General features: G+C 40.5%; 1 protein-coding gene and 1 pseudogene across 6 annotated transcripts in view; one reads left to right on the top strand and one right to left on the bottom strand.

Moving 5' to 3' along the window:
- The window catches only part of RERE (arginine-glutamic acid dipeptide repeats), a 426,438-nt gene that overhangs the window by 258,202 nt on the left and 144,357 nt on the right, over positions 1 to 23,879 (top strand). For 5 of the 6 annotated variants that reach the window (XM_029230137.1, XM_029230140.1, XM_029230141.1 and 2 more), the window contains one exon: positions 4,866 to 4,970. In XM_029230137.1, the coding sequence (XP_029085970.1) occupies positions 4,866 to 4,970 (105 nt within the window). Of the gene's footprint in view, positions 1 to 4,865; positions 4,971 to 20,102; positions 20,474 to 23,879 lie in introns of those variants that run through there. The other variant, XM_029230142.1, reaches the window with a different exon arrangement.
- On the bottom strand, positions 17,408 to 19,899 carry LOC114899418 (annotated as a pseudogene).

Consider the following 23,879-nt stretch of genomic DNA (forward strand, 5'->3'; position numbering starts at 1 on the left):
CTTGCCCTACACCACTTTTTAAAGATAAATTCTACCCAGCTGCCCCAGTACCATTTACTGTCTTTACCTCAGTGGTTTGAGATGCCACCTTTGTCATATATTATTTTCCATATGTATTCTGGACTTGATATTCTATTTCCTATTGTCTAGATACGTGCTAGCACTACACTCTTAATTATAGAGGCTTTATAGTATGTTTTAATGTCTGATAGGGCTAGCTCCCCCCCTTTTTAGTTATTTGATTTTTCCACATGAATATTAGTAGAACTTGTTTTATTCCATAAAATAGTTAGCTGGTGTTTGTATTAGGATTGCCTTGAATTTATAGATCAAGTTTGGAGAAATGCTATGTTGAGTTTTCCTATCCAAGAATAGGGGGTGTTTTCCCATTTGTTTGTATTTACTTTTGTGTCTTTGAGGAGTGCTTAATTTTCCTCAAACATTTAAGAAAATTAAATTTAAAAAGTGGAGAGGCAGAGGGGCTTCAGTGGAAGTAATGTTGTATATTGTTATACTTAGAGCAGTCGCTAGAAAACTATGTGGAGTGATAACACTCGGAACACTATAAATAAATCAAGATGAAATCCTAAAAAAATGTTCAGATAACCCACAGGAGGGCGAGAGAAACAAGAACTAGAAATAGAAAAGAAACTTAAAAAAGAAAAGATACTATGCCTGTCATTAATCAAATGGCTTACAATAGACACGATGCTGACCTGTCTCAAAATCTTTTTTCCCCTTATTTCCGGGTAAGAGTGACAGTAATAGCTGTAAACAAACAAGCTACTCTAAGCAGTCTTTGTGAGCTTGTGTACCTCTTCACGAGTTTCTTTGAGGTTCGCATATGTCTGGGGGGGTGTATGAAGACTCGCTCAATTATGGGCACAGTTTAAGGGAATGAATTTCTGGGCCACAGTTTTCCATTTGTATTTCTCTGCTTGCCTGAGGAGGTTCTCTCCTCTTTTTCATCCCCTTCAGATGGCCTTCTCCCACCAGGCACAGGACTCTCTAGATGGTGCAGTGCCCAGGGTGTAACTGGGGGCGTCACAACAAAGCACTACTTGAACAAGTCTTTTCCAGGAAGCCCTTGTTACTGCTGAATAAAAGGACCCTAAGACATGGTGCTTCCCTGTCTTTAGTCTTATTTCTGGTAACAGTGAAGATATGGGGAATGCAGAACCGGAGGAAGCTGGGAAAGCAGCTGTTTCAGCAAGGTGGACATGATGGCAGTTTTCTCTTAACAGTCTCTCTGCCTCCATTTCACAAACACTGTCAAATAATATACTGTTTTGAGCAAGAGCATGGTGAAAAGAGAGCCCTGGAGAAAGACACTGAGTGCTTAAAATGGTACACATGTACACGCTTTTAAAGTGTAAGCACTACTCTTCAGCAAGAGGTGATATGAAAAATATTTCAGAACGGATGGCAGCCAGTCAGAACCAGCCACGGTCAGCCTCCCGGCCCCTGTCAACCCTGTCTTCCACTCTGCTTTGCTACTGCGGGCCCCTTACCCGGCAGGGACAGACACTTCCAAGAGCCACAGCTATATGCTAGTGACTGGTGTTTTATTTTCTCCCAATGCTTTTTTTTTTTTTTTTTAATATACAGAAAAATTCAGATTTTAAGTTTACATTTCCATAAATTTTGGCAAATTTGTTTGACACTAAACAAGGCATGGGATATTCTCATCATGCCAGAAAGTTCCCTTCAGCTCCTGTTCTCTCTAAACTTCCCACCCAGAAACAACCACTATTCTGATTTCTCCTACCAGAAATTCCTTTTTGCTGTTCTAGAACTTCATATAAATGGAATCATAACAGTATGTAGCTTTTTTGTGTCTGGCTTCTTTTACTCAACATTTAATTTTTGAGATTTTTCTTGATGGGTTATGTATCAGTAGCTCTTTTCTGTATGTTGTTGTGTAGTAATCTTGTTGTAAATTATACAATACTTTGTTTACCCATTTCTTTGTTGATGGACATTTGGTTTGTATTTAGGCTAGTATGAATAAAGCAGTTATGAACAACAGAAGCACAGTGAAGGAAATAATAATGATAAAAGCAGAAATTAATGAGGAAAAACATTAGATCTAATTAATCAAATGCTTTAAGAAATTCTAGTAATTTATTCAAAAATACCTTATGGCCAACTGGGATTTATTCCAGGCATGCAAGGTAGGTTTACTATTCAAGACTCTGTTAACATCTAATAGCATGTTAATAAGTCTAAGGAAGAAACCTGTCTCCAAAGCAATGATTATGATACGGTTATTCTAAAGCTATTTAATGGGAACACCTGGGAGGCTTTTCCACTAAGGTCAGGAACAAGGTGAGGATGTCCTTTATTTCCACTACTTTCCACATTTTCATTGTATTAGAGGTGCAACTTAGAGGCTTAAGAAAGGGTAAAGAAAAAGTGAAACTAGGTGTATTTGCAAGTAAAGTTAGCATATTGGGAAGACCTCAGAGAATCAGTGATTAAGCTCTATCAAATGCTAAAAAATTTTGTTGAGTAGCAGGATATAAAATTAACATACAAAGATCAATACCCTTCATATAATCAAACGAGAAGCAAATAGAGGACACAGTGGTAGATAAAATCCCGTTTATTACAGCTTCATAGTAGTTTATCATATGATAGCCTTCTCTTCCTACTGCTTTGGGTTTTCCCTAAGCCAGTTGTGTTGCCCTTCCCTGGGAACATTTTGGCAGTGTTTTTGATGGTCACAATGATGTGTGTGGGTGCTATGCGGTAGAGGCCAGGGGTGCTGCTAAATACAGGATAGCTGCCAACAGCAAAGGATTGATGTCTAAAATGCCAGTAGTGCTGAGACTGGGAAACCTTGTCTTAAACATAACTGATTTCCAATGCTTGTGTTTAGAATTGTGGGTTAGAGGAGTTTCTATATGTTTAATTAATTAATTATTCAAGTTTAAGGATAAACTTAAATTTGAGTAATAACCAAGAATAATAAAGGAAGAATTGCTTTCCTTTAGTAATGGACAATGATGAAGTAATTGATTTTGCACAGCGCGGAGCAGTATACAACGTTTCATAGACTTCTCATTTGATCTTCGTAATATTTTTATGAGATAGGTATAATAGATGTACTTATCTCTGGTTAACTGGTAAAGGGACTTACTTATTTCTTCTAGGCTTCAGGGATGAATCATTTCTGATAGATGGGTGATTAGTTGCAGAGCGAGTGCATTGTTCATCTAAAAAGTTGTCTTACCTGCCTATCCTTTTCCAGGAGCTCATTTTAGTTCCAGTTAAATACTAGAAGGATAGGTCCTGGGCCTGGAGAGTTGATACCTAGTCCATTTTTTCCTTTAATTGTATCGTGTCACCTACAAATCAGTGCTTCCAACAGAACTTGCCACGATGATGGAAATGTTATATAAATCTGTGCTGTTTGAGATGGTAGCCACTGGCTACATGTGGCTATTTAAATATACATTAATTGAGATTAAATAAAATTTAAAATTCATTTCACCTATACCAGCCATATTTTAGGTGCTCAATAACCCTACATTATCTTCTAATCAGTAGTATCCAAAGGAACTTTAAGAAATCAGTAGTATTTTTGTTTAATTTTTAAAATGGAGATTGTCTCAGCTCATCTTATCTTCTGCCCAGTACTGAGGCTTTGGTCACAGATTACTTAAGCCCTGTGGGAAAGGAGGATTTTTAATTGCTTTTTAATTTGTTAGGAAGTGAATGAATGTCCATCCCCATGTTGATATCCCTCAGTTTCTTTCACTAACACCTTGGCGATTAGCACATGTGTGTGTTGTTGACGTGCCAACTCATGGAGTCCTTCTGGGAATGGAATGCCTGCTCACGCAGTGGGAGGTCACATCCCTGGAAGCATCTTGCAGGTTCTGTTGATGTGCCTTCGATCCTCCAATTCCATCTACTCTAATCATAGCCTTTGGCTTCCGGTTGATGTTAAAGTTGCTTCCTGTAACTGCTGAGGGAGTTGAAATTCTGAAAACCTCCCTGCCTTCTTTGGAACCCTGGAATTTCTCTCAGCACTCCTGTATGTATGTAGGTGTGTGTAGTGGGATGGTGGGTCCTACTGCATGGTATAATGTAAATGACATTTATATTTGGTGCGTGGAAACGCTGCTTAAGGAGCTGTGTAGTATTGTAGAGTTTTCAGCTATATTGTGGTTTAACTTTTGTTAGTAGATGAACCTGGAAACCTTACTGCTCTAGTATTTCCATGGGAAAGCGTTTTCCAACTTAGTCAGTTAATGTTACCTGAAAATTTGGGAAGTGTGTGTTTGTATATTAGAACCCATCTATATATTTAAAATTAAAATTTCTCTAGGTTTTAATTTCCAAGACAGTTTATTTCTTCCACACTCAGAAGAAAAATATTTAAGTTACACATTCTCCTTTTCGTAAGGTAGCAGGAAGAAAAGGCCCATTTTGCTTTGATGATTTACAGAGACTTTAGATGGATTTTTTTTTTTTTTTTTGTAAAGTAATGTAACTGTGGTTTAAATTTTTGCCCATCATTTCTAGTTTAATATCCTTTCATCACAATCCTGCCCTCAATTTGTCTTTGTGGTTTAGTTAATTTTATTCTAAGACTAAAAGGCTGAGATAAAAGCAGTTAAGTTGTAGGTTAAAGCAGTCATGAAACAAAAAAATATGATATTGGACATTTTCTTATTTGGGGGGGGGAACTCCTGTTTTTCTGAACAGATAATTAAACAGTTTGTAGCCATATTCTACATGTTCTTAGAATACCATGGATTTAGTTACATCTTCCCCCACCTCTGCTTTTCTAGTAGTATTATGGTTTGCAAAGCTGTTGAGGACATTACTAACATTTTTTGTTCATTTATTTTCAGAGGGAAGTGCAACATCTCCCATTTTTCTGACATATTTGCTGCTAGAGAGTTTAAAGCCCGAGTGGATTCATTTTTCTACATATTAGGCTACAACCCTGAGACGAGGTAAGTGAGTCACTGGGTCCCACTCCGTGAGAACTTTGGCTTTTCTCACGTGCGTGGGTATGTCTGTGTATACTTCTGGGCATATACTGATAAGATGAAAAAAAAGACACAAAGTCCTGTAGTAAACCTCTTTGGGAGGAGTTGTACTTAATGTCTTTGGTGTCTTTAGCAGCTTATTGTTTGCTTTTTTGTTGTTGTTGTTAAGAAAAGGAAAAGTAAGACAATTTGGGTTTGGAGAGGGCAAGATAAAGACAGGTGTTTAGTTGGTGTGTGTTTTGAACTTACTATGAATTGTACCCTCATGCCCATTCAGTCAAGCCTTCCACACCTTATTGAAAACACCTAGGACATTATGGAAAGTTTGTTGATTAGTAATTTGTTCACTTAATAAAACCCCAGGAACACTCACTGAAATATCTCTAGTAAGACTGCTGGTGTGAGATGGACACATCCAGCTCTCAACTGTCTTGGTAAGATCTATATCACAGGTAGAATTATTATTTTTTAAATGAAAAGCAATAGAGTCAAAATAATTTAACAGAAAGAATTCTTTGTTTATGTCTCTGATAGGCTGTAGTTTTAACTCAGCCCATGGAAGGACTTCTGTAAGAGTATATGTGTTCATATTTACCTTGTATCAATCATGTGACTGTGTTTTATTAAGGATTTGAAAAAACAGAGAAGGTTATTAGGCGATCAGGTAGTCTGTGCACAGGACAGTCAGGACATAATCTAAAACTATAAGGACTGAGAAAGAAATAAAAGATGCTTGGCTCAGGGAGGTTAGTAGAAAGAAGTACATTAAGTATAATTGCCAGATGGGTACCGCTTGAGTGAAAACCTCTCCATGGAGGATGCTGAGAAATTATATGTAAAATTTAGAATGTTGCTGTTCAGACCGTCAAACTAGGGTCAATAAAAGGCAACGTATTCTTTGTTGTGGTTGTAAGAGGCTGCATAAAGCTCTATTGGGACATACACATGTGTCTCTCTCCATATATATACTAGACAACAACTATGCTCACCTTTTTTGCTTACCTTTTTTTTCTTTAAAAAACAGTGACTTTGAGCTTTTGTTTTCATTTTCAAAAGTATGCCCTATTCCAATGGCAAAGAAGCTGATCAATGGTAATATTTCAAAAGCATCTTATATTGTGAAATGTTTATATTACATATGCATTTGTTAACTGCCTGGACATGTCTTCCTGTTGCCCAAGTGAAGTGTTGGACACTCAGAGTTGGATTTCTGTCTGGATACACAGTAGTCTGTTATTTCAGTGATGCCATATTTATTTAACTATTTGATATATGGCTGTCATATTGCACAAGTTAGATTGTTTCAGGGAATTTACCAAATAGCTTTTGAGTTTTAAGTGTTTAGCTCTTGGGTTCATAATAGCCAAGCAGGTTTACTTTTCACTAGTTTTGGTTATACACCTGTTTTTGCTGAATGTTCATTTAAAGTGATATGTAACTTATCTGTGTAAGCTGGAGACTCACACAGGTTCTTGTCTCATTTTTTATTGTATGTTACTGGTAGTCATTCAGAGTGATACTTCCCATCAGTTTTGTTTTAAACTGTTGGTTAGGCATGCGATAGGGGAATATATTATTATTTATCTCACCCGAAAAAGCAACACAGAGACATGCCTGTAGCAGCGTGTTTACAGGGTCTGCATCCTGAAGCACTTCTTTAGTGCTTTGACCTTAGTCCCATTGTTCATTTCTGTGGCTCTGTTCCCCGTGTCCAGCTTGTGCTTGGCATAGTGGAAGTGCTTGGGGGTTGTTGGATGAATTGAAGTGAACAAATATTTGAATGTCTACTTATTAGTGATAAGTTTGTGGCAGGTCTCAAACTTCTCACAGAGTGAGTATGAAAATTTGCAGTGATAAAGTCAGTGTGGCCCAAGCTCACTGGCTTCACCAGGAGCACTACTTTCTACCTCTGAAGTTTGGGGTTTGGTGCACACTTCCCATAGCTGCCCAAATTATCAAAACTGTGTACGTGATTTAACAGAGTATAGAAAACTGTGTTTTCTCCACCTGGCTTATGCACAGCCCAGTCCTTCGAATGCTTGGGGTGCATGCCCTTGCAGAACTTACCTCTGTTTCTGTCTTTGTTTCAGGTCTGTGAGGGATGGGGCAGTGTGATAAGCTGGTCTCCCTCATTTTAGATGCGTGAGACTAGCATGTAACTGTGGCTGTGTGGTGCTGTGTGCTGACTCTTTTTGCCCTGAGTCATCTGGGGAGGAATGTCAGACCGTTCTAATAATCCCGTGAGATGGCGCGTTGATCAGTAAGACCACTGGAAGTTAAAGAATGGTGATTCTGTGACTCCAGACTTTGATGACTGTTCCCCTCCCCTTAAATAACGTGTGAACTCTAACTGAGCAATTAAAACTGAAGTTTAAGATGGAGTTATTTCTCATAGCAAATTTTCTGATAGTAGTTAAAAGTTGACTTATGTAATTTTCCATAATTTTTTTAGCATCTTAGCTGGCACTGAATGATTGGGTTTTTTTTTCCTCTCACATTTATCACAGATCCTTTTAAAACCCCAATATCTGGCTACCTCCCCCCCCTACTTATTTATTATATTTCTGAATATCGTGCCTTATCAGGGACCTGGTTGTCCAGAACTTTTTGGTTTTGATGGTGTTACCTTGCGTGCTAGTGGGGAACAGACTTTTATGAATTCTTTGGTCCATTGCCTTTAATATTTGGAGAGGGTGGATTTCTTATAGTCGGCATAGAATTACTTTGGTGTTATTAGGTATAAATTTATATTTCATTAATTATTTTTTTCTACTCAGAGTACTGATCATTACTATAAGTAAAGCATCCACAATAATACAGGTTCATAATCTCTTATTTTCAATTCTGAAAGCTCTGAGGATCAAAACATTTTTATGCTAAGTTGGGTGCTGAAATTCATTTGACCCTGAGGTCAAACTTGACCTGAACTGATGTGAGACTTTTTATATTCTTTATTCAGTTCACTTTGTGTGGATTTGCACAGCTTTTACTACAAAGGTACCGATGTGATAGAATAGGGATTATTGCTCAGACACTGCTGTGGCATTACCCTGGTATATTCCCTGTAGCACCTTCTAAATCCAAAAATTTCTCAATTCTGAAAATCTTCTGGTCCTAAGGATCTTAGCTTAGGGGTTGTAACGCTGTGTTCCTGCTACCCACGACATTTAAGGAACAAAACTTGGGCAGAAAATGTGGGGGCAGATGTTTCTAGCTTCAGGTAGAGTTCAGGCTACAGGGGCTGGCAGGTGAGAGAGGGCTTGAACCTTTGGTAATTGGGCTTTGCTTTTGGAATTTGTTTTGACGTTTCTGCACTCAGGGAGTGTTCACTGTTGCTCAATAAATAAGATTCACTCCAAATTTACTTCTGCAGTCAGCATACTCTGAACATAATGTCATCATGTTCTCATTTTCTTTGAAGGGTATGATCCAAAATCTAGTGGGAAACTTTAAATAAAGTCAATAAATTTCGGCTCAGAAGTCTTAGTACATAAAGCCAGTAATCCTTATACATGGACTTGACCAAAACACCAGCATCCTTGGTTGAACTAAAGTAGGTTGGTTCAAAACAATAAATAAATAAAGTAGGTTGGTTCTAGCTTATAAAAAGAGCAGGGCATAGAGACCGGTTACATCTATCCTTTTATTCTCCTTGTTGCTTCTTTATTTGTCTAGTATCTCATGGCCGTTTAATCTGACTGCTTGATCCTTTTGTTAAGACCAACAGCGTGGAAAGATCTACCCTTTTGGACTCAGGCAGCCTGGGTTCTGATTCTTTGCTCCCACTTCATCTTTGTGTCCATGGGTAAAGGTTGTACTTCCTGGACTGTGTTTTCCTCTTTAATAAAAATGGGGAAAACAAAAACAGGGTAGCTTTTGTAAACTGTCATGTTTTTTTGTTCCTTTTCGGGAATTGCAAAAATAATTATAAATTTTCTTTTGAAGAAGAGATTGAGAAGTATCTTTTTTTTTTTTTTTTTTAAAACTCCGTAAAATGTTAAATCCAAAAGCAAAATATGAACTACCTCCCAAGATGTCTTGATTCTACCAGGTAGATCATTAACCATCTGGTTGTTTCTGCTGACATGTGGAAGTCTGAGCACTGGGGATTCTTGCCTCTGCTTGGAATATTAATTATAAAGTTCCTTGAATATATACGGTTGCTAAAAATGTAAGGTAAATTTCTTCATTGACCATGATGAAACTGACTCAACAATTAAAATAAATACGTGAGTAGTGTTGATGGGAAATAATACATTTCTACAGTCAGGATATTTTACTGAAAATTTGAGAACCAAAATTGAAAAAAAATTTTATTGAGAAAGAGGTTTGGGCTTTTTATAGCAAACGAGCCTGTCCTCTTTGTAGCGTGGAGGGTTTACTGAGTTTTTGGTTGTCCTTTCCCCCATCTTCCAATCCCTCCACCTCTGCAGGTTCGGCCTATTAGCCAGTGCCTTTTTTATCGTGCTTTGACCTTTTCTGAGTCTATACCTTTCATTTCTTAGAAAAGTTCTCCTTACCTTTCTGCCTCAGGCCAGCGAGTTAGGAGGGGAAGGAAGTAATAGTGAATGGAGTCCCAGTAAGAACAAGTTTGCAGAGTGGCTACTTGACAGGAGGTGCCTTTATTTTTAAATTATTAAGAGTGAATTTTACCAGGAACCAGTCCCTTTGTTTCCCTTTGCTAAATAAGAGTTCCTTGGGTCCCTAATGGGCGCAGTGGTTAAGAATCCGCCTGCCAAGGCAGGGGGACATGGGCTCGAGCCCTGGTCCGGGAAGATCCCACATGCTACGGATGCATGCTGCGGATGCATGCGGATCCCACATGCCACAACTACTGAGCCCACAAGGCACAACTACTGAAGCCTGTGTGCCTGGAGCCCATGCTCCGCAACAAGAGAAGCCACTGCAATGAGAAGCCCGCACACCGCAATGAAGAGTAGCTTCCGCTCGCCGCAACTAGAGAAAGCCTGCGTGCAGCAACGAAGACCCAACGTGGCCAAAAAAGTAAAATAAAATGTAGTATTTTGTGTATAGGTGGTCACGGAGCAGTCCCGCGCTCTAATACTAGTTTTGTGTAAGCGTCAGTGCTCTCATCAGAGGCTTGGTCTGCAGCATGAAAAATCTGATTGTATTCTTGGTTCTTTGCTTCTTGAACATGAGCCTTCTCTTGTTTAATCAGGTGGAAAACAAGTTGAGGGCTCAGATCTCATCTTCTGTCTTACCCAGGAGAGAATGTCCCTGGTCACCTGTGATCACCTGAATTCACCTGTGCCCTCTCCGCTTTTCTTCTTCCAGGAAGCAGGTTTTTTTTTTTTTTTAAAAGCAGTATTGAGGCTTATGTATTATTATATTTAGAAGTAATCATAAACCGAGGCACTTGCAAGAATTTATATATATAATCTCCCCCATGACAGTGGCAATAATGTTACTAATAATAGCTATAGTTAGTGAGCACTGTGCACCTGGCACTGCTCTGAGTGTTTTACTTGTATGATTCGTCTTTCTTTACTTTGTTTTGAAACAGTCTTGACCATACAGAACAGTTGCCAGTACACTAGAAGATCTTTGCTTAACTGAACCATTTGAAAATAAGTTGTCACCATGAGGCTATATCACACTCTAATACTTCGTGTATTTCCTGTGAACAGGGGCATTTTTCTTGCATAACCACAATATAGCCTTCAAAATCAGGAAATTACCAAGTAAATATTATTGCCCTGGAATTCTCAGACCCCACTCAAGTTTTATAACAAAAGGCTATAGCAAAAGGAATCCAGTTCAGCATTATGTCTTTGGTTGTCATATGTGTGTTTAGTCTCCTTCAATCTGGAAAAGTTTCTCAGTCTTTCCTTCACTTCATGACATTGGTACTTTGGAAGATTATATAGGCTAATTATTTTGTAGACTGTCCCTCAGTTTGCATTTATGATGTTTTCTTATCATTGCATTTATATCCTCTATCTTTGACAGGGACAGTACAAAAGTCATGTGTTCTTTTTCCTGCATCCATTAGGTGCTACACAATTCTAGTTTGTTCCACTGCTGGTAATGTTCACGGTGATACATTGAATAGGGTGGTGTCTGCCAGGCTTTGCGATTGTACAATTTCTCTTTTTCCTTTTATAATTTTTTTTTTTTAAATCGGGTTATAGTTGCTTTACAATGCTGTGTTAGTGTCTGCTGTACAACAGAGTGAATCAGCTATATGTATACATGTAGGTACATATACCCCATCTAGGTCACCACAGAGCACCGAGCTGAGCTCCCTGTGCTGTACGGCAGGTTCCCCACCAGCTATCCGTTTTACACCTGGTCGTGCACATACGCCACTCCCAGTCTCCCAGTGCATCGCCCCACCCCCACCCGTGTCCACACGTCCCTTAATGACCATTCTGTAGGTGGTTGTTTTGAGACCCTGTAGATGCTTTCTTCCTCATCAAACTTCGAATTATTCCTGTATCTATGGCAGGGTGGACTAATGGCTGCCAATTTTATCCAGTTGTTTATAATCTGTTACTACCATTTTGAGGTCAGATTGTGCCAAATTTTGGAGAATGATACTTAGGAACCCACATCTGGTGCTCCGTATGCTCATTACTTTGTATCACTGTTCTCAGGCCTCCTGCATGTACAGAACTTGGGGGCTGAGGGGAAGGGAGGTAATGCACACTTTTACATCTACTTCCATATCTGTGTGTATGTGTATCCATGAGTTCACACCAAATTTTCCAACTCTAATCCAATAATACAAGGTTCCTGCAAGTTTTTTTCCCTTTTTCCTTATTTGTAATTCTCACCTTTAACAGTAGAAAACCTCATGTCATTGTCCTTAATATCTTTACTTCCAATTTCCTATCCCAGACTCCGCTCTGTCCCACACATGGATGGGTTTTGACATCTTAAGCTGTATTTTTAGTAGGTTTATCTGTTGATATTTCTTAGTGCCACCTCAAGGAATCAAATTTATAACATCACCTGTTCAAGACGTATGCGATAACAACTACTACCGCCATGAAGTGAATGCTTACTCTGTCCTGGATTGTTTAGTTTTTTAGTTCCCGTAAAAGCTCATTGAAGTTGGTATTATCTTTATTTTATAAATGAGGAAAGGGAAAATCGGTATTATATTAAATAGCTGCCTAAGGTTAGTAAACAGGGAATCCCAACCCTGTTTGGCTCAAAACCTTGTGCTCTTAACTTCTATGATTTCATCGTAGATTGATTCATATACGACATATTTTCTTCTGGCTGTGTTAGAAAATAACTTTTAGTCTTCCTAATGAAGAGAAAAACACGTGCTTACCAGAAAATCACTTGACAAATTCAAAAATTAAAGAAGCAAACTGTTACAATAATTCTATAACCTATATTTGTGTTTTTCCTTGAATATACATCTTTGTGCACCTGTATAGGTATATGTGTATGTTTTAAGATTATAATTAAAATATTGTTTATACATAATGTACAGATAATCACGCATTCCCCTATTCATTCATCTTCTTCTGTTTTGAACATAGTACCATGTCATTAAACGTTTTACAAACATTTGTAATGAGCACCCTGTATACACCATCATATGGATGTCTCATAATTTATCTGTCCTCATATTATTGAACATCTGTGGGTTTTCCATTATTTAAATAACATGGTCAAATAACATTGTGACCATCTTTTTTCAACATAGATATTTATACTTCGGCTGTAAAGTGACAATCTAGATCTCCCTTATCTCAGTTAATTTGGATTTGAGACATTTCAAAATTCACTTCTGTTTTAGTGAAGTCAACTTTTCTACTCATCACAACTCATTGTCTTTGTATAGCTTTTGGGGGTGAGAAGCTAGAGCTGGATACGAACATTTTCTTGTTCACTTTTCCTCTGTCATCACATTTGCACTCTCAGAACATTTACCTGTGATGGCAAGTACTGGAGACGGTTGAGATGAGAGTACGTGTATATTTGGAAACACAGCTGACTGAAGATGAAAGAACTTTAGTAAAATAGGACCAAAACCCAGATTTGATAATTCCAAAAACCGTTTGCCAGTAAACATATACAAATACTGAATAAAATACAACAAATCCTTGAAATGCAGAGCTGAGCTCGCAAGAATTAAGAGAAACTGAAAAGTTCAGCAACCTGCGGTGAGAGGGGTCGGGCCATTTGCTCGTCTTCTTCACATGGTGTCTTTGGTTTTAACACGCACCAGGTACAGGAGATGGGGTCCTGATCTCAAGGATTTAGGGAGTTGGAGCTGAGAGCCTGTATAACGTTAGGATCATCGAAGGCCTATTCTTTTGGTGGAAGGGTGAACTAGGTAACATATCTGGAACTAGAAGAAAATGACAGGGAAACCTGTCTGTGTTTGGTACTCCAGACCAAAAAAGGAAGAGGAGGAATAGAAGGAGAACTCCCCTTATAACTCAACTTTGGGCCTTGCCCCCAAGACAATTGGGGCTTGAATTCGCACTCTTGAAAAATACGAGAGGGACTTCCCTGGTGGCGCAGTGGTTAAGAATCCGCCCGCCAATGCAGGGGACACGGGTTCGAGCCCTGGTCCGGGAAGATCCCACATGCCGCGGAGCAACTAAGCGCATGCGCCACAACTACTGAGCCTGCGCTCTAGAGCCTGCAAGCCACAAGTACTGAGCCTGCGCGCCACAACTACTGAAGCCCGTGTGCCTAGAGCCCGTGCTCCGCAACAGGAGAAACCACCGCAGTGAGAAGCCCGAACACCGCAATAAAGAGTAGCCCCCGCTCGCCGCAACTAGAGAAAGCCCGCGCGCAGCAGCGAAGACCTGATGCTGTCAAAAACAAGCAAACAAACAAATAAATAAATTTATTATACATAAAAGAAGAAAAATACAAGAACTCCAGGATGAGACTATAATATAAAAAGCGGTTTCGGGCTTCCCTGGTGGCGCAGCGGTTGAGAGTCCGCCTGCTGATGCAGGGGACACGGGTTCGTGCCCCGGTCCAGGAAGTTCCCACATGCCGCGGAGCGGCTGGGCCCATGAGCCATGGCCACTGAGCCTGCGCGTCCGGAGCCTGTGCTCCGCAACGGGAGAGGCCACAACAGTGAGAGGCCCACGTACCGTAGAAAAGGGAAAAAAAAAAGAAGGTCTTGTGCCAGTGAGCTGCCCTGGATACCTGACAGAAACATGTACAATTTTGGAGGAAGGACACACCCTCATTCAAGAACCTGTAGGGTATATACAGGTAAAATATCTTTGAATGCTGAGCTCACTGTCAAAAATTACAAAATGTTGGAGGAAACTATGTGTCTTCAACTTGAATCAGGTAAAATAAATGGTAAGGTACACATTTAAGAACTTCAGTGCTAGAACTGCCAGGAAGAGACGATATAATAGGCTTGAACGAAATAGAACTTTCATTTCTCTCTCATATAAGCAAAGTTTCAAAGGAAGCAGTCCTAGGCTGGTATTGGGCTCTGCAGATACCAGGAGCCACCTCTGTACCCTTAACTTCAGCCCTGACCTTGTGCTCAAGGAGGTGATGGAATGGTAGCCGTAACATCCAGATTGAAGGCTGGAAGAACGAGGAAGTGGGTAAAAAAAGCATGCCTTCTCCCTTTAAAGGCAGTTTTCGTAATTTGTACAGGACATTTCCTTTTCTTCTCATTAGAACAAAAAGAAAAAAACCAGACTCACGCTTTACAGGTGAATTCTACCACCGTTCTAGAAAACAGAGAAAGAAGGTATAGGTTCCCCAAGTTATTTTATGAGGCAAGTAAAACCTTTATTCCAAAACCAGATTGAAAAGTAAGATTTATAGGTCAGTTTTACTTACGAACATGCATTTAAAATGTTTAAATAAAACATTGGGAAATGGAATCTGGCAAAGCATTAAAAATATATTGTTCAAGCTGGGTTTATAGAAAACATGAATGGTTTAATAGTAATTTATCTGTTAACATTTTACCATTTTTTAACATTGAAGAAGAAAGTATATACAGTCATCTTGATGTAGAAAAAGCACTTGATAAAATTCAACACCCATTCAGTACTTGCAGGGTGGGGGGTTCTTAGCAAGTTAACTGTAGAGTGCAGCTTCCTTATTCTGACGAATACTTACTGAAAACATGCAGCAAACACCGTACTTAAAGGCAGAGTGTTGGAAATACTCTCTGTAAAATCAGAGACAATAGAAAGGTTCCCATGACCATTAAGACATGAAAATATATGAGGATCGGGAATGAAGAAATGAACCTTTATTAAAGGTGGTGCAATAATTTTTACCTTAGAAAATCTGAGAAAATATGTGAACAAATGGTTAGAACTGGTAAGTTAAATCAGCCTGCTTACTGGATGTAAGATCATTATAAATATAAAGCTCAGTTCCATTTGCACACACCAGGGACAATTTCAAAGTAACATTTAAACAAGCTGTTTCTGAAACCTTTTCTCTCGAAGGGAAGTTAGTACTAATTAAAAGTCAAATAGAATATCTTTTTTCCAGTGAGTGTTTTTCTCTAGAGTTTCCTGAATGTTAACATTTCATTGCTAATTTTGTTTTATAACTTCTTTTTTAAAAAATTTATTTATTTATTTTTGGCTGCGTTGGGTCTTCATTGCTGCGCGCGAGCTTCCTCTAGTTGCAGCGAGCAGGGGCTACTCTTCATCGCGGTGCGTGGGCTTCTTATTGCAGTGGCTTCTCTTGTTGTGGAGCATGGGCTCTAGGCACGCATGCTTCAGTAGTTGTGGCTCGCGGGCTCTAGAGCGCAGGCTCAGTAGTTGTGGCACACGGGCTCTAGAGCGCAGGCTCAGTAGTTGTGGTGCATGGGCTTAGTTGCTCCACGGCATGTGGGATCTTCCCGGACCAGGGCTCAAACCTGTGTCCCCTGCATCGGCAGACGGATTCTTAACCACTGCGCCACCAGGGAAGCCCCGTTATAACTTCTTGTTAGGAAATAAAACATTTTTCTATTTCTGGAGAGTAGAAAACACTTCAAAATTAAATCCAGGAAATTTCCATGTTGCAGCTCTTACTTTACCTTTGATAAACATAAATTTTCTGCTCACTAAACATTAAGTATTATAGTGGCAGAGTGATTATTCAGTTGGCTTTTATATAATAAACCTTTATAATTTTAGAAAGAATCTATTAGTACAATATATGCATTTCACCTGCTCAGCTCCCCTTTAATGTATTTGGAAGTTTTAATCCTTCACTTGTTGTTCACTAAGGAGTAATTGGAGGAGAGAGGGAGGTCTAGGATCCAGAGGCAATGTAGATGTACCAGGATCACCGGCCTTCTGAGGAGACCTAGCAGTAGGCCTCAGAAGGAAGCACTAGGGCAACCCACGTGCAAGTTGCATGCAAATCCCTGCCGGCAGCCAAATGACAAGTTAGGGCAACATGGTGGCAGGAATGAGGTCCAGGCAGGTTGTTCAGTAAGGAAGCATCTAGTGTTCAAGACAACCAGTGGAAAAAATAAGTCCTGGGTCTTGGAGGCCTGTAAGTACTGAGTAAAGTTCCAAGGTGTCCTCAGCTCAAGACAAGGATTGGTCTGGGGAAACAGAGCCCGTTTCTAGAATTGAAATGTATGGTTAAAAGTGGCACACTGGCTCACTTAATTTTCACGTTTTAGAGCTCCTTGATTTTCTCTGATGAGGAGGAGGGCTGATCGCATACTCTGAGGTTGGGTTGAATTTAGAGCTAGCTGGGTCTTAAGTGGATTCAGTTTGGGGATTTGAGCACTATGGAAGCAGGTGGGCAGGCAGGTCACTCATTGCCACTGGTGTGTCTGGTCTCCAGATTCCATGAAGATTGATGATTGAAGGCTAGTATAAATATTTTTTGTTTCATACACTGAAAATTTTTTAGTTTGGAATTTCATGTACATAACTTAAAAAAGAGTTACAAGGTTAGTACATAGAACTCTCATGTATCTTCCATCCATTTCACCAATTGTTAACATTTTGCCATATTTGCTGTATTATTTTATTTGCATTGATTTTAGTTTATGTAGTATTACTTAATTATCTTTTAAACCTTATTACAGATTTGCTTTATTATTTCTGTTTTTGCCCCTTATTTTCGGTGTTTGCCATCTTTGCTTAATTATCCTCTCTATAGTATTTTCCTTTCCTGAACCATTTAGGAATGGATTGCAGATATCAAGCTTCTTTTCTCCTAAATATTTAAATGTCCAAGAACAAGGACATTCTCTTACATAACCATAGTATGGTTATCAAAATCAGGAGAGTTAACATCGATGTAATACCATGTAGTCTAACACAGTCCACACTCACGTTTTGCCAGTTTTTCTAATACTGACCTTCATAGTAATTCCCGCCCTATGATCATGCATTGGTGTTTAGTTGTTGTATTGCTTTAATATCCTTTGCCTCTCTTTGTTTTCATAATATGTTTTCTAACCTTTTATTTGTTTTTTTTCCCCCATGATATTGACATTTTTGAAGAGTATATTTTCAAATATTATTCAATTTGGTTTGTTTGATGTTTCCTCATGATTAGATTTAGCTTATGTAGTTCTTTTATGTATAAATTATGTGTGTGTGACATTATGCTCTTGGTGCATCAGATTTTTTTTTGGAAGTACAAAACAGGAGAGTTGGGGGGTTTCCAGTAAAGGTGATTTTGATACTCTCCTTGACCCTAAGGAGCTTAACATCTCTTAAGAGAGTTGCGGCACCCCAGAGAAGGGTGCGGCGAGCCGAGGTGCAGCAGGAGGACAGCAGAGCTGTCTGAGGTTTCCAAGCTGCTCCTAGGAAAGAGGCGTCTCCAGAGAGGGGCTGGCTGGAGCTGTGCTAGAGAGGATGCGTTCTCCACGTGGAAGAGAAGAGGCCTTGGGAGTGAGCTCCGGGGTGTGCTGCCGCTGAGGGGTCACGGGAGAAGGGGTGTCTGTCCAAGTGATATGTAAAGGACAGCTGTGAGGAGACAGTGTCAGCAAAGACAATGAAGAGAGTGTTGCAGTAGGCCGGGGTCACAACTGGGATCCAGTATCACAGAGAACAGGCCATAGGCTGTTGGTAACTTGCCCTTAGTGTCACTCAGGGCATTTTGTGGGACTGAGATTATAGTCCCCATTTGTTGACTTGCTATCCCAATAACCAGTTTTATGCTGTACTCCATGGAACAGTTACTGGGGTTTTTCAGAGTAAAGATGAATTTATTAAATTAGTATTTTATGCTGAGTACTCCAAGTAAGCTATTTACGTGTGAAAGGGCTTGGTGGTTTTGTTTTGTTTTGTTTGTTTTTTTAAACCAGAACATTTTTTGCGTGACTAATTGTTGAAATCCTTAAGAGGAGCTGGATGTTGCAACAGCTGCCCTCTTGGGTTCAGGTGTTGTTCCTTCACGGAATGCATGCCTGAATCTGCGGTATACAGTTTTTAGGTGCCTCATTCGACCAGTCCCGGTGGTGTTTCGTCTTTCAGCTTTAGCACTCCCGCTACACTTTCTCTTTCACGTGGCAGGGGAGCCACATTTGCCACAGGTGGACTTCTTAAGGTGGTAGGCCTTAGAGCCACAGCGGCGGCACACAAGTGCGTCTCATTCCAACGCTTTCCAAACGATGACCCTCCCTTCGTCATCTCGCTTCTGGTGTTTTTTTTGTTTTTTTTTTTTTAATGCACTTTTGAAGGAAACAGTTTGGTGGTCATATTCATGCTATTTGCTGCTATGTTCTAGTTCAGTTGCTCTTGTTTTTAGAAAGTCTTTTTCTCTGGGCTGTTTCTAGTCACACACTCTTGGGGACATGTTGTCTTACGTACCAGCCGGGAAGATGATATTCCAACCACATGATGCTTGCTTTACGTGCTGGGTCAAAGGTGAAACTTGTTTAAGTGTATTTGGCATTTCTTGTGTAAATTACATTTTTTAGCATGATGAGAGTTTTTTATTTAATCATAGTCTCAATTTAGTTGATCTGAAAGCATAACCGGGCTCCAAGGAAGTGGAATAGGTCCTGCGTTTACTTTAGGAATCTTGAGGACGCTGAGTATCCTTCTAAGCAGGTTTTAATTTCTTTTCATTCCGTTACATTTGTGGGAAACAGAATTGGCACTGCTCTTTCCTACCCTCTCTTGTGCTTTGTAAATTTGGGGGAGTTTCATGGTCTTTCTTTTCTTTTTAAATTATAACTGTACAGAATCATTTCTTGGTTTGCAAATGGAAACTAAGCCCACATACACATCCAGAACTAGGATTTCTTATATGGCTGACAGACCAGCTTGCCTTTTGTTGGAGGTGGAGGTTGGGGGAGAGAGCATAAAATGTGTTTTTAAGGATTTTAACAGAAAATGTGTTGGCTGGTGCTTGGGCAGTATGAACAGTTTGTAGTGCTCAGTATGACTAGGATGGTGTGGTGTGGTCTTGCTAATGTGGCTTTAGAAATTGCTTCCGATTAAATTTTTAAATGAATTTAGCTTCATGGACACTGTTACAGAGAATTGCCTAGAGTTCTGAATCACGAGGCCTAAACTGAGATTTTTTTTTAGGTGCTTGGGTATTTGTTGGCAGGGTGCTTGTTCTTTGGCCTCTTGATTTGAACTTTCATGCCCTTTTTATTGTTAGGAGTACATTCCTTATGCTGTACACCTCTGACTGGGTTAGTATCTCTTTAGGAGATGTTTTTATTTATTATTTAAGTGATTTTAGAGCTTCTTATCGAAGGGAGATTAAGGTTTTTGCCTAAAATCCAGTATCCTTTAGACACTCTGCTTGCTACATCCTCCACACTGTGTTTGTGGCTGCAGTGATACCCAGTACTCCATAACTTTGCCAGGATTGTTCGTGTGACCTTTTTCCAAATGTTTAAAGTTTTCAAAAAGAAATTTGCGGGGTTGCTTCCCTTAGGTAGCTACTGCTGTGTTTTTAAATAGACTGCAGTATTCCTGGTCGCTAATCCTATGTATAGTCATTCATATCTGTGTTTTTTCATTCTGTTCCTTCTTGATGATCTCTCTGTTTAAAACATAATTTATTTATTTATTTTTTAAAAAGACAAAACAGAACTTGCTGTTGTCTTGACAGAGCAGGGCATCTGTCTGCAGCCTCTCAGTGGCTCGGCCTGCGAGTTCCCTGATGTTGGCCGTCTGGGATCCCCTTTCTGCAGCCCCACTTCCCTGCACACTAGCTTGGTATGCGGGGAGAAGCTGCCTCCTCTGTTGGCTGGGCTTTATTTACGGAAACAGCAGGGTTGAGATTGATTGCGTTGAGAGACAGTGTATGGATGAGGGAGGGTCACAGCACATGCTCAGTCCTGTCAGTGTGAGGGGGAGTTTCTGCGTCCTGCGTGAAGGCTTAGGTCACAGCACAAGCTCAGTGCGAGCTCTGCGAGGTCTCTCAGACCGCATGTGCCTCCATTTTGAGTTGCTAGAGTAGAAAGGGCAGAGTTTGCACAGTAAGCGGAGGCGCAGGGCGCAGCTACACTCACCAGGGCCTCTGTTAGGCATGGACCATGCATTCAGCCCCTGCAGGTAGGCTGTCTTCCTCCGGCCTCACTGAAAGAGTGTGATGGTTTTGCTGCGCTCTCTCACTTCTGAGGATGTTCATGAATCATTTCATCATTCATAGTGCATGTTCCTGCGAGCCTTGAATTCAGCCCTGGCTGGCCGTGTAGGTGGTGGTGCAAAGCGTGAGATCAGAGCTGAGAATGGAACGGGGTATACTCAGAGATGCATTAAGCAAACGCAGAGCGTCGTGGTCCCTCTGGTCCCTGTCCTCTTCCCCTTTCCCTCACCTCTTCCTCTCCGGGTGCAGTTTCAACCCGAGTCTTTCTGGGTGCCGGTGCCGAGCCTGTTTGCCTTCAGACACCTGCAGAGCAAACCTGTAGGCTGCCGGGCTGTGTGGGGCTGGTCGGGATGCCTGGGCCCCCGAGCGGCTCTGTTTGGACGATTTAGGAAGGGTGGTAGGTGGGCAGCTATTGGTTGCTTTGAAGGTGGGTGGAACTTGTTTTGATTGAGAGCCTGTTTGCCAGAGCAAATTATAATTCTTGTGATCTTTTTCTGAAGCCTGAAATAGTGCATACGTCTTGACCTATGCAGGGAACAGTTATGGATTATGGTTGCAACAATATCACCTTAAAATGGATTTTTTAAGAAATGAAAGGTTATGTCACATCATTTTCTATTGCTTCCAAGTCCATCCTGTCTTTTGGAGCTTATGGAAAATTTCTTGGCAATTAAAAACGAAAAATTGTTTGCCGTGACATTTGTGTTAGAAGTTGAGGTTTCAGGTTTTTTTCTTCGTTCTGTTTGTTTTAGCAAAAGGTGCCATTTGTTGTGTATGTGTATTTTGTTGTGTGACTTGCGAGTTCTGCAGGAGAGGAGTGACAGGAGGAGTTGATGCCTGAGAAGGTGGAGGCGTCTACAAGGCCAGGTTTTGTGCCCACTGCTTGATGGGACCGGACACCAGTCTTTTCTGTGAGGGGCAGTTACGCTTTTTGTGTGTCCTGTTTGCAGACTGGGCTCAGACAGATGGCTCTCAACATAGTTAACTTAGGGAGCCAATCATAATATGCAGGTTTAGGACAAGTTGAATTCTTCCCCAAGTAGATATTAAGAGAAGTTTTTGAATTATATTAATTGTCCCTTTTTGTTTCCTCTCCCCTTTTTTCTTCTGATAGAAGTTGGAAAAAATTTTGAAGGGACGCTTATGTTTTGTGTCTTTGTGAGGATGAAAGGAAGCATACAATATAGAAGAATGTGCAAGTGAGAAACTCTCAGAGGATAGGGAAGAAATTTACTGTATGCTGATGATAGAGGGAGAAATTCTTCACGTGAGCCCTTCGTTGTATATGGATACGGAGCTGGGCATGGTTAACTCCTGTTCGAGGAGGCCCCTGATTTTGGCGGAAAGTTTAGGAAGGCTAACGATGAATTATAGCCACCGAAAATGTTACTGAAGTATAATCTGGCTTCTGGAAGGTTCGATTTGGGGATTGTGATTAAGGAGGTGAATTATATGGGGATAATTTAGGGTTATTGCACTTACTACCTACGATTTTTAATTCTCTTTTCCATTTCTGTGAGGGCTGTCCTCCCCTTTTGGTCACATTTATTTGAACATTGCCTTTGGGAGTTTGGGGCAGATAAGCACTTTTACTTTTCCCCACGCCACGTAACACTGCTGCTGGAACTTGCCATCTTTCACTTCACTTAGAAGCACCTTTACTCTTCCTTCTGGCTCGTCTCCTGTGAGTGTGAGGTCACCCTTTCTCTAGACTGCAGGAGCTGGACGCCGCAGCCCTTGACGGGAGCCCTGCAGGACTAAAGTTTCTGCCTCGTTTCAGAAGCCCACCGTTTGAGTCGGGAATACTTGTTAGGAAAACAGTTGTGGAACTGCCTTTCTGTTGTAGAATCTTTAATTCTTCTTAAACTTTTTTTACATTTGGCAAATCAGATGTGAACAGGAGGCTGTACCGGTGGCTGAATCAACTCTGGCCGAGTCCTCCCGCTTGGCTGGCTGGTGGTCTGTGGAGCTCGCCTGCAGCCACCTGATTGGACGGCGAGCACTTGTAGTTGCCACCGGGATCTGTGGGGACCCTTTGTTGTGAAGAGCCGAGTTCCTATGTTTCATATCCACTAAAGTGAGTCACTAGAGCTTTATCTTACGTGCCATGCATTTGTACTACATTTTCCCGTTTTAGGAAAATATTTTTGGAAGGTTATTTGCTGACCAGCCGCCTTCCGCTCTGGGGCTTCCAGGCTTGTCTGGTGGTGGTAGTAGAGGTAAAGGCGCAGCGCACAGGAAGTCGTTCCCTTGTCTGGGGATGTTGTCTAGGGCCCGGGTGGCGTGGACGTCGCAAAGAGGATGATTAGCTTCATTGTGGCTTCTTGTTCCCCTCCTGCTGGGCTTCAAGAGTATCAGGAAATGCTGGTGAAGAGAGACAGTGTGTGTTTCCAAAAGAATGTGAAAGTAAAAGCTCCCCCAAATATTATCCTGTTATTAGCTTTTCTTGTCGTTACACCAGCATCTTGAGTCAGAATCTGAGGTTGACCCTTACATTTAAAGTGTTCCTCTGTCAACATAAATTTTGCAGAGTCTGGGAATCCACTCATAACGTACCCCTGCTGTTGACCACTTCCTAGACTCTTGTCTGGTGTGTTAGCTTAAGAATTAACTGAAACACACTGATAACACCTACAACCTGATATTCACCATGTCTGTGATTCTTCGGTTGTTCATTGGTCCTGATCCTTCTTCCTTCTGAATTCGTTTTCCGCTTTTGTTTTAATTTTTGGTCATTACTGGACTAAGTCGTCCTTCCACCAGAAAGACGTTCATTCTAAAGCTGTGAAACAACAATCTGACAAAACGAGAGAGAAAATAGAAAATACGGGGTAAAGGGAGATTTGAAATTATTTGTGCATTTGTGCACCTCCTCCCAAGCTGATGGCCATCTGTACTGAGCAGTTTCTGACAGGGTGGGTGACAGGTCATTGAACATTTCTTTAAAGCAAATCTGAAAGAAAACGAATCTAGTCTCTTACATGTATGCTCTGTGATACTTTGGATCTAAGCTAAAACAGTTCATTTTAATTTAGTTGGGATAATTAGACCTTCTATCAGAGTTCTTTGAACTGTGCATTTATTTGTGACGATTTGATTGATTGTCTTCCTTATTGGACTTTAAGCCTCTGGAGCACAGACCATGCGCTCAGTTCCCAGGAGAGTGTCTGACCAATGGGCCTCTGGCATAAATATGTTGAATTAAATGAGTGGCATCTGTGGTAAGAGAGAAAACTAGATTTGGAGCTAGATGATATTGTTCAAATTCTAGTTAATAAGTGACATTGGACAAGCTGTGATGTTGGATAAGTTCCTTCCTTTCTCTGAACCTCTGTTTTCTCATGGGTCATATGGGGGTGAATATTTCTCACA

Source organism: Monodon monoceros, unplaced genomic scaffold (genome assembly GCF_005190385.1).
Source record: "Monodon monoceros isolate NGI ecotype Baffin Bay Population unplaced genomic scaffold, NGI_Narwhal_1 Super_Scaffold_18, whole genome shotgun sequence".
In the NCBI taxonomy this organism is placed as follows: Eukaryota; Metazoa; Chordata; class Mammalia; order Artiodactyla; family Monodontidae; genus Monodon; species Monodon monoceros.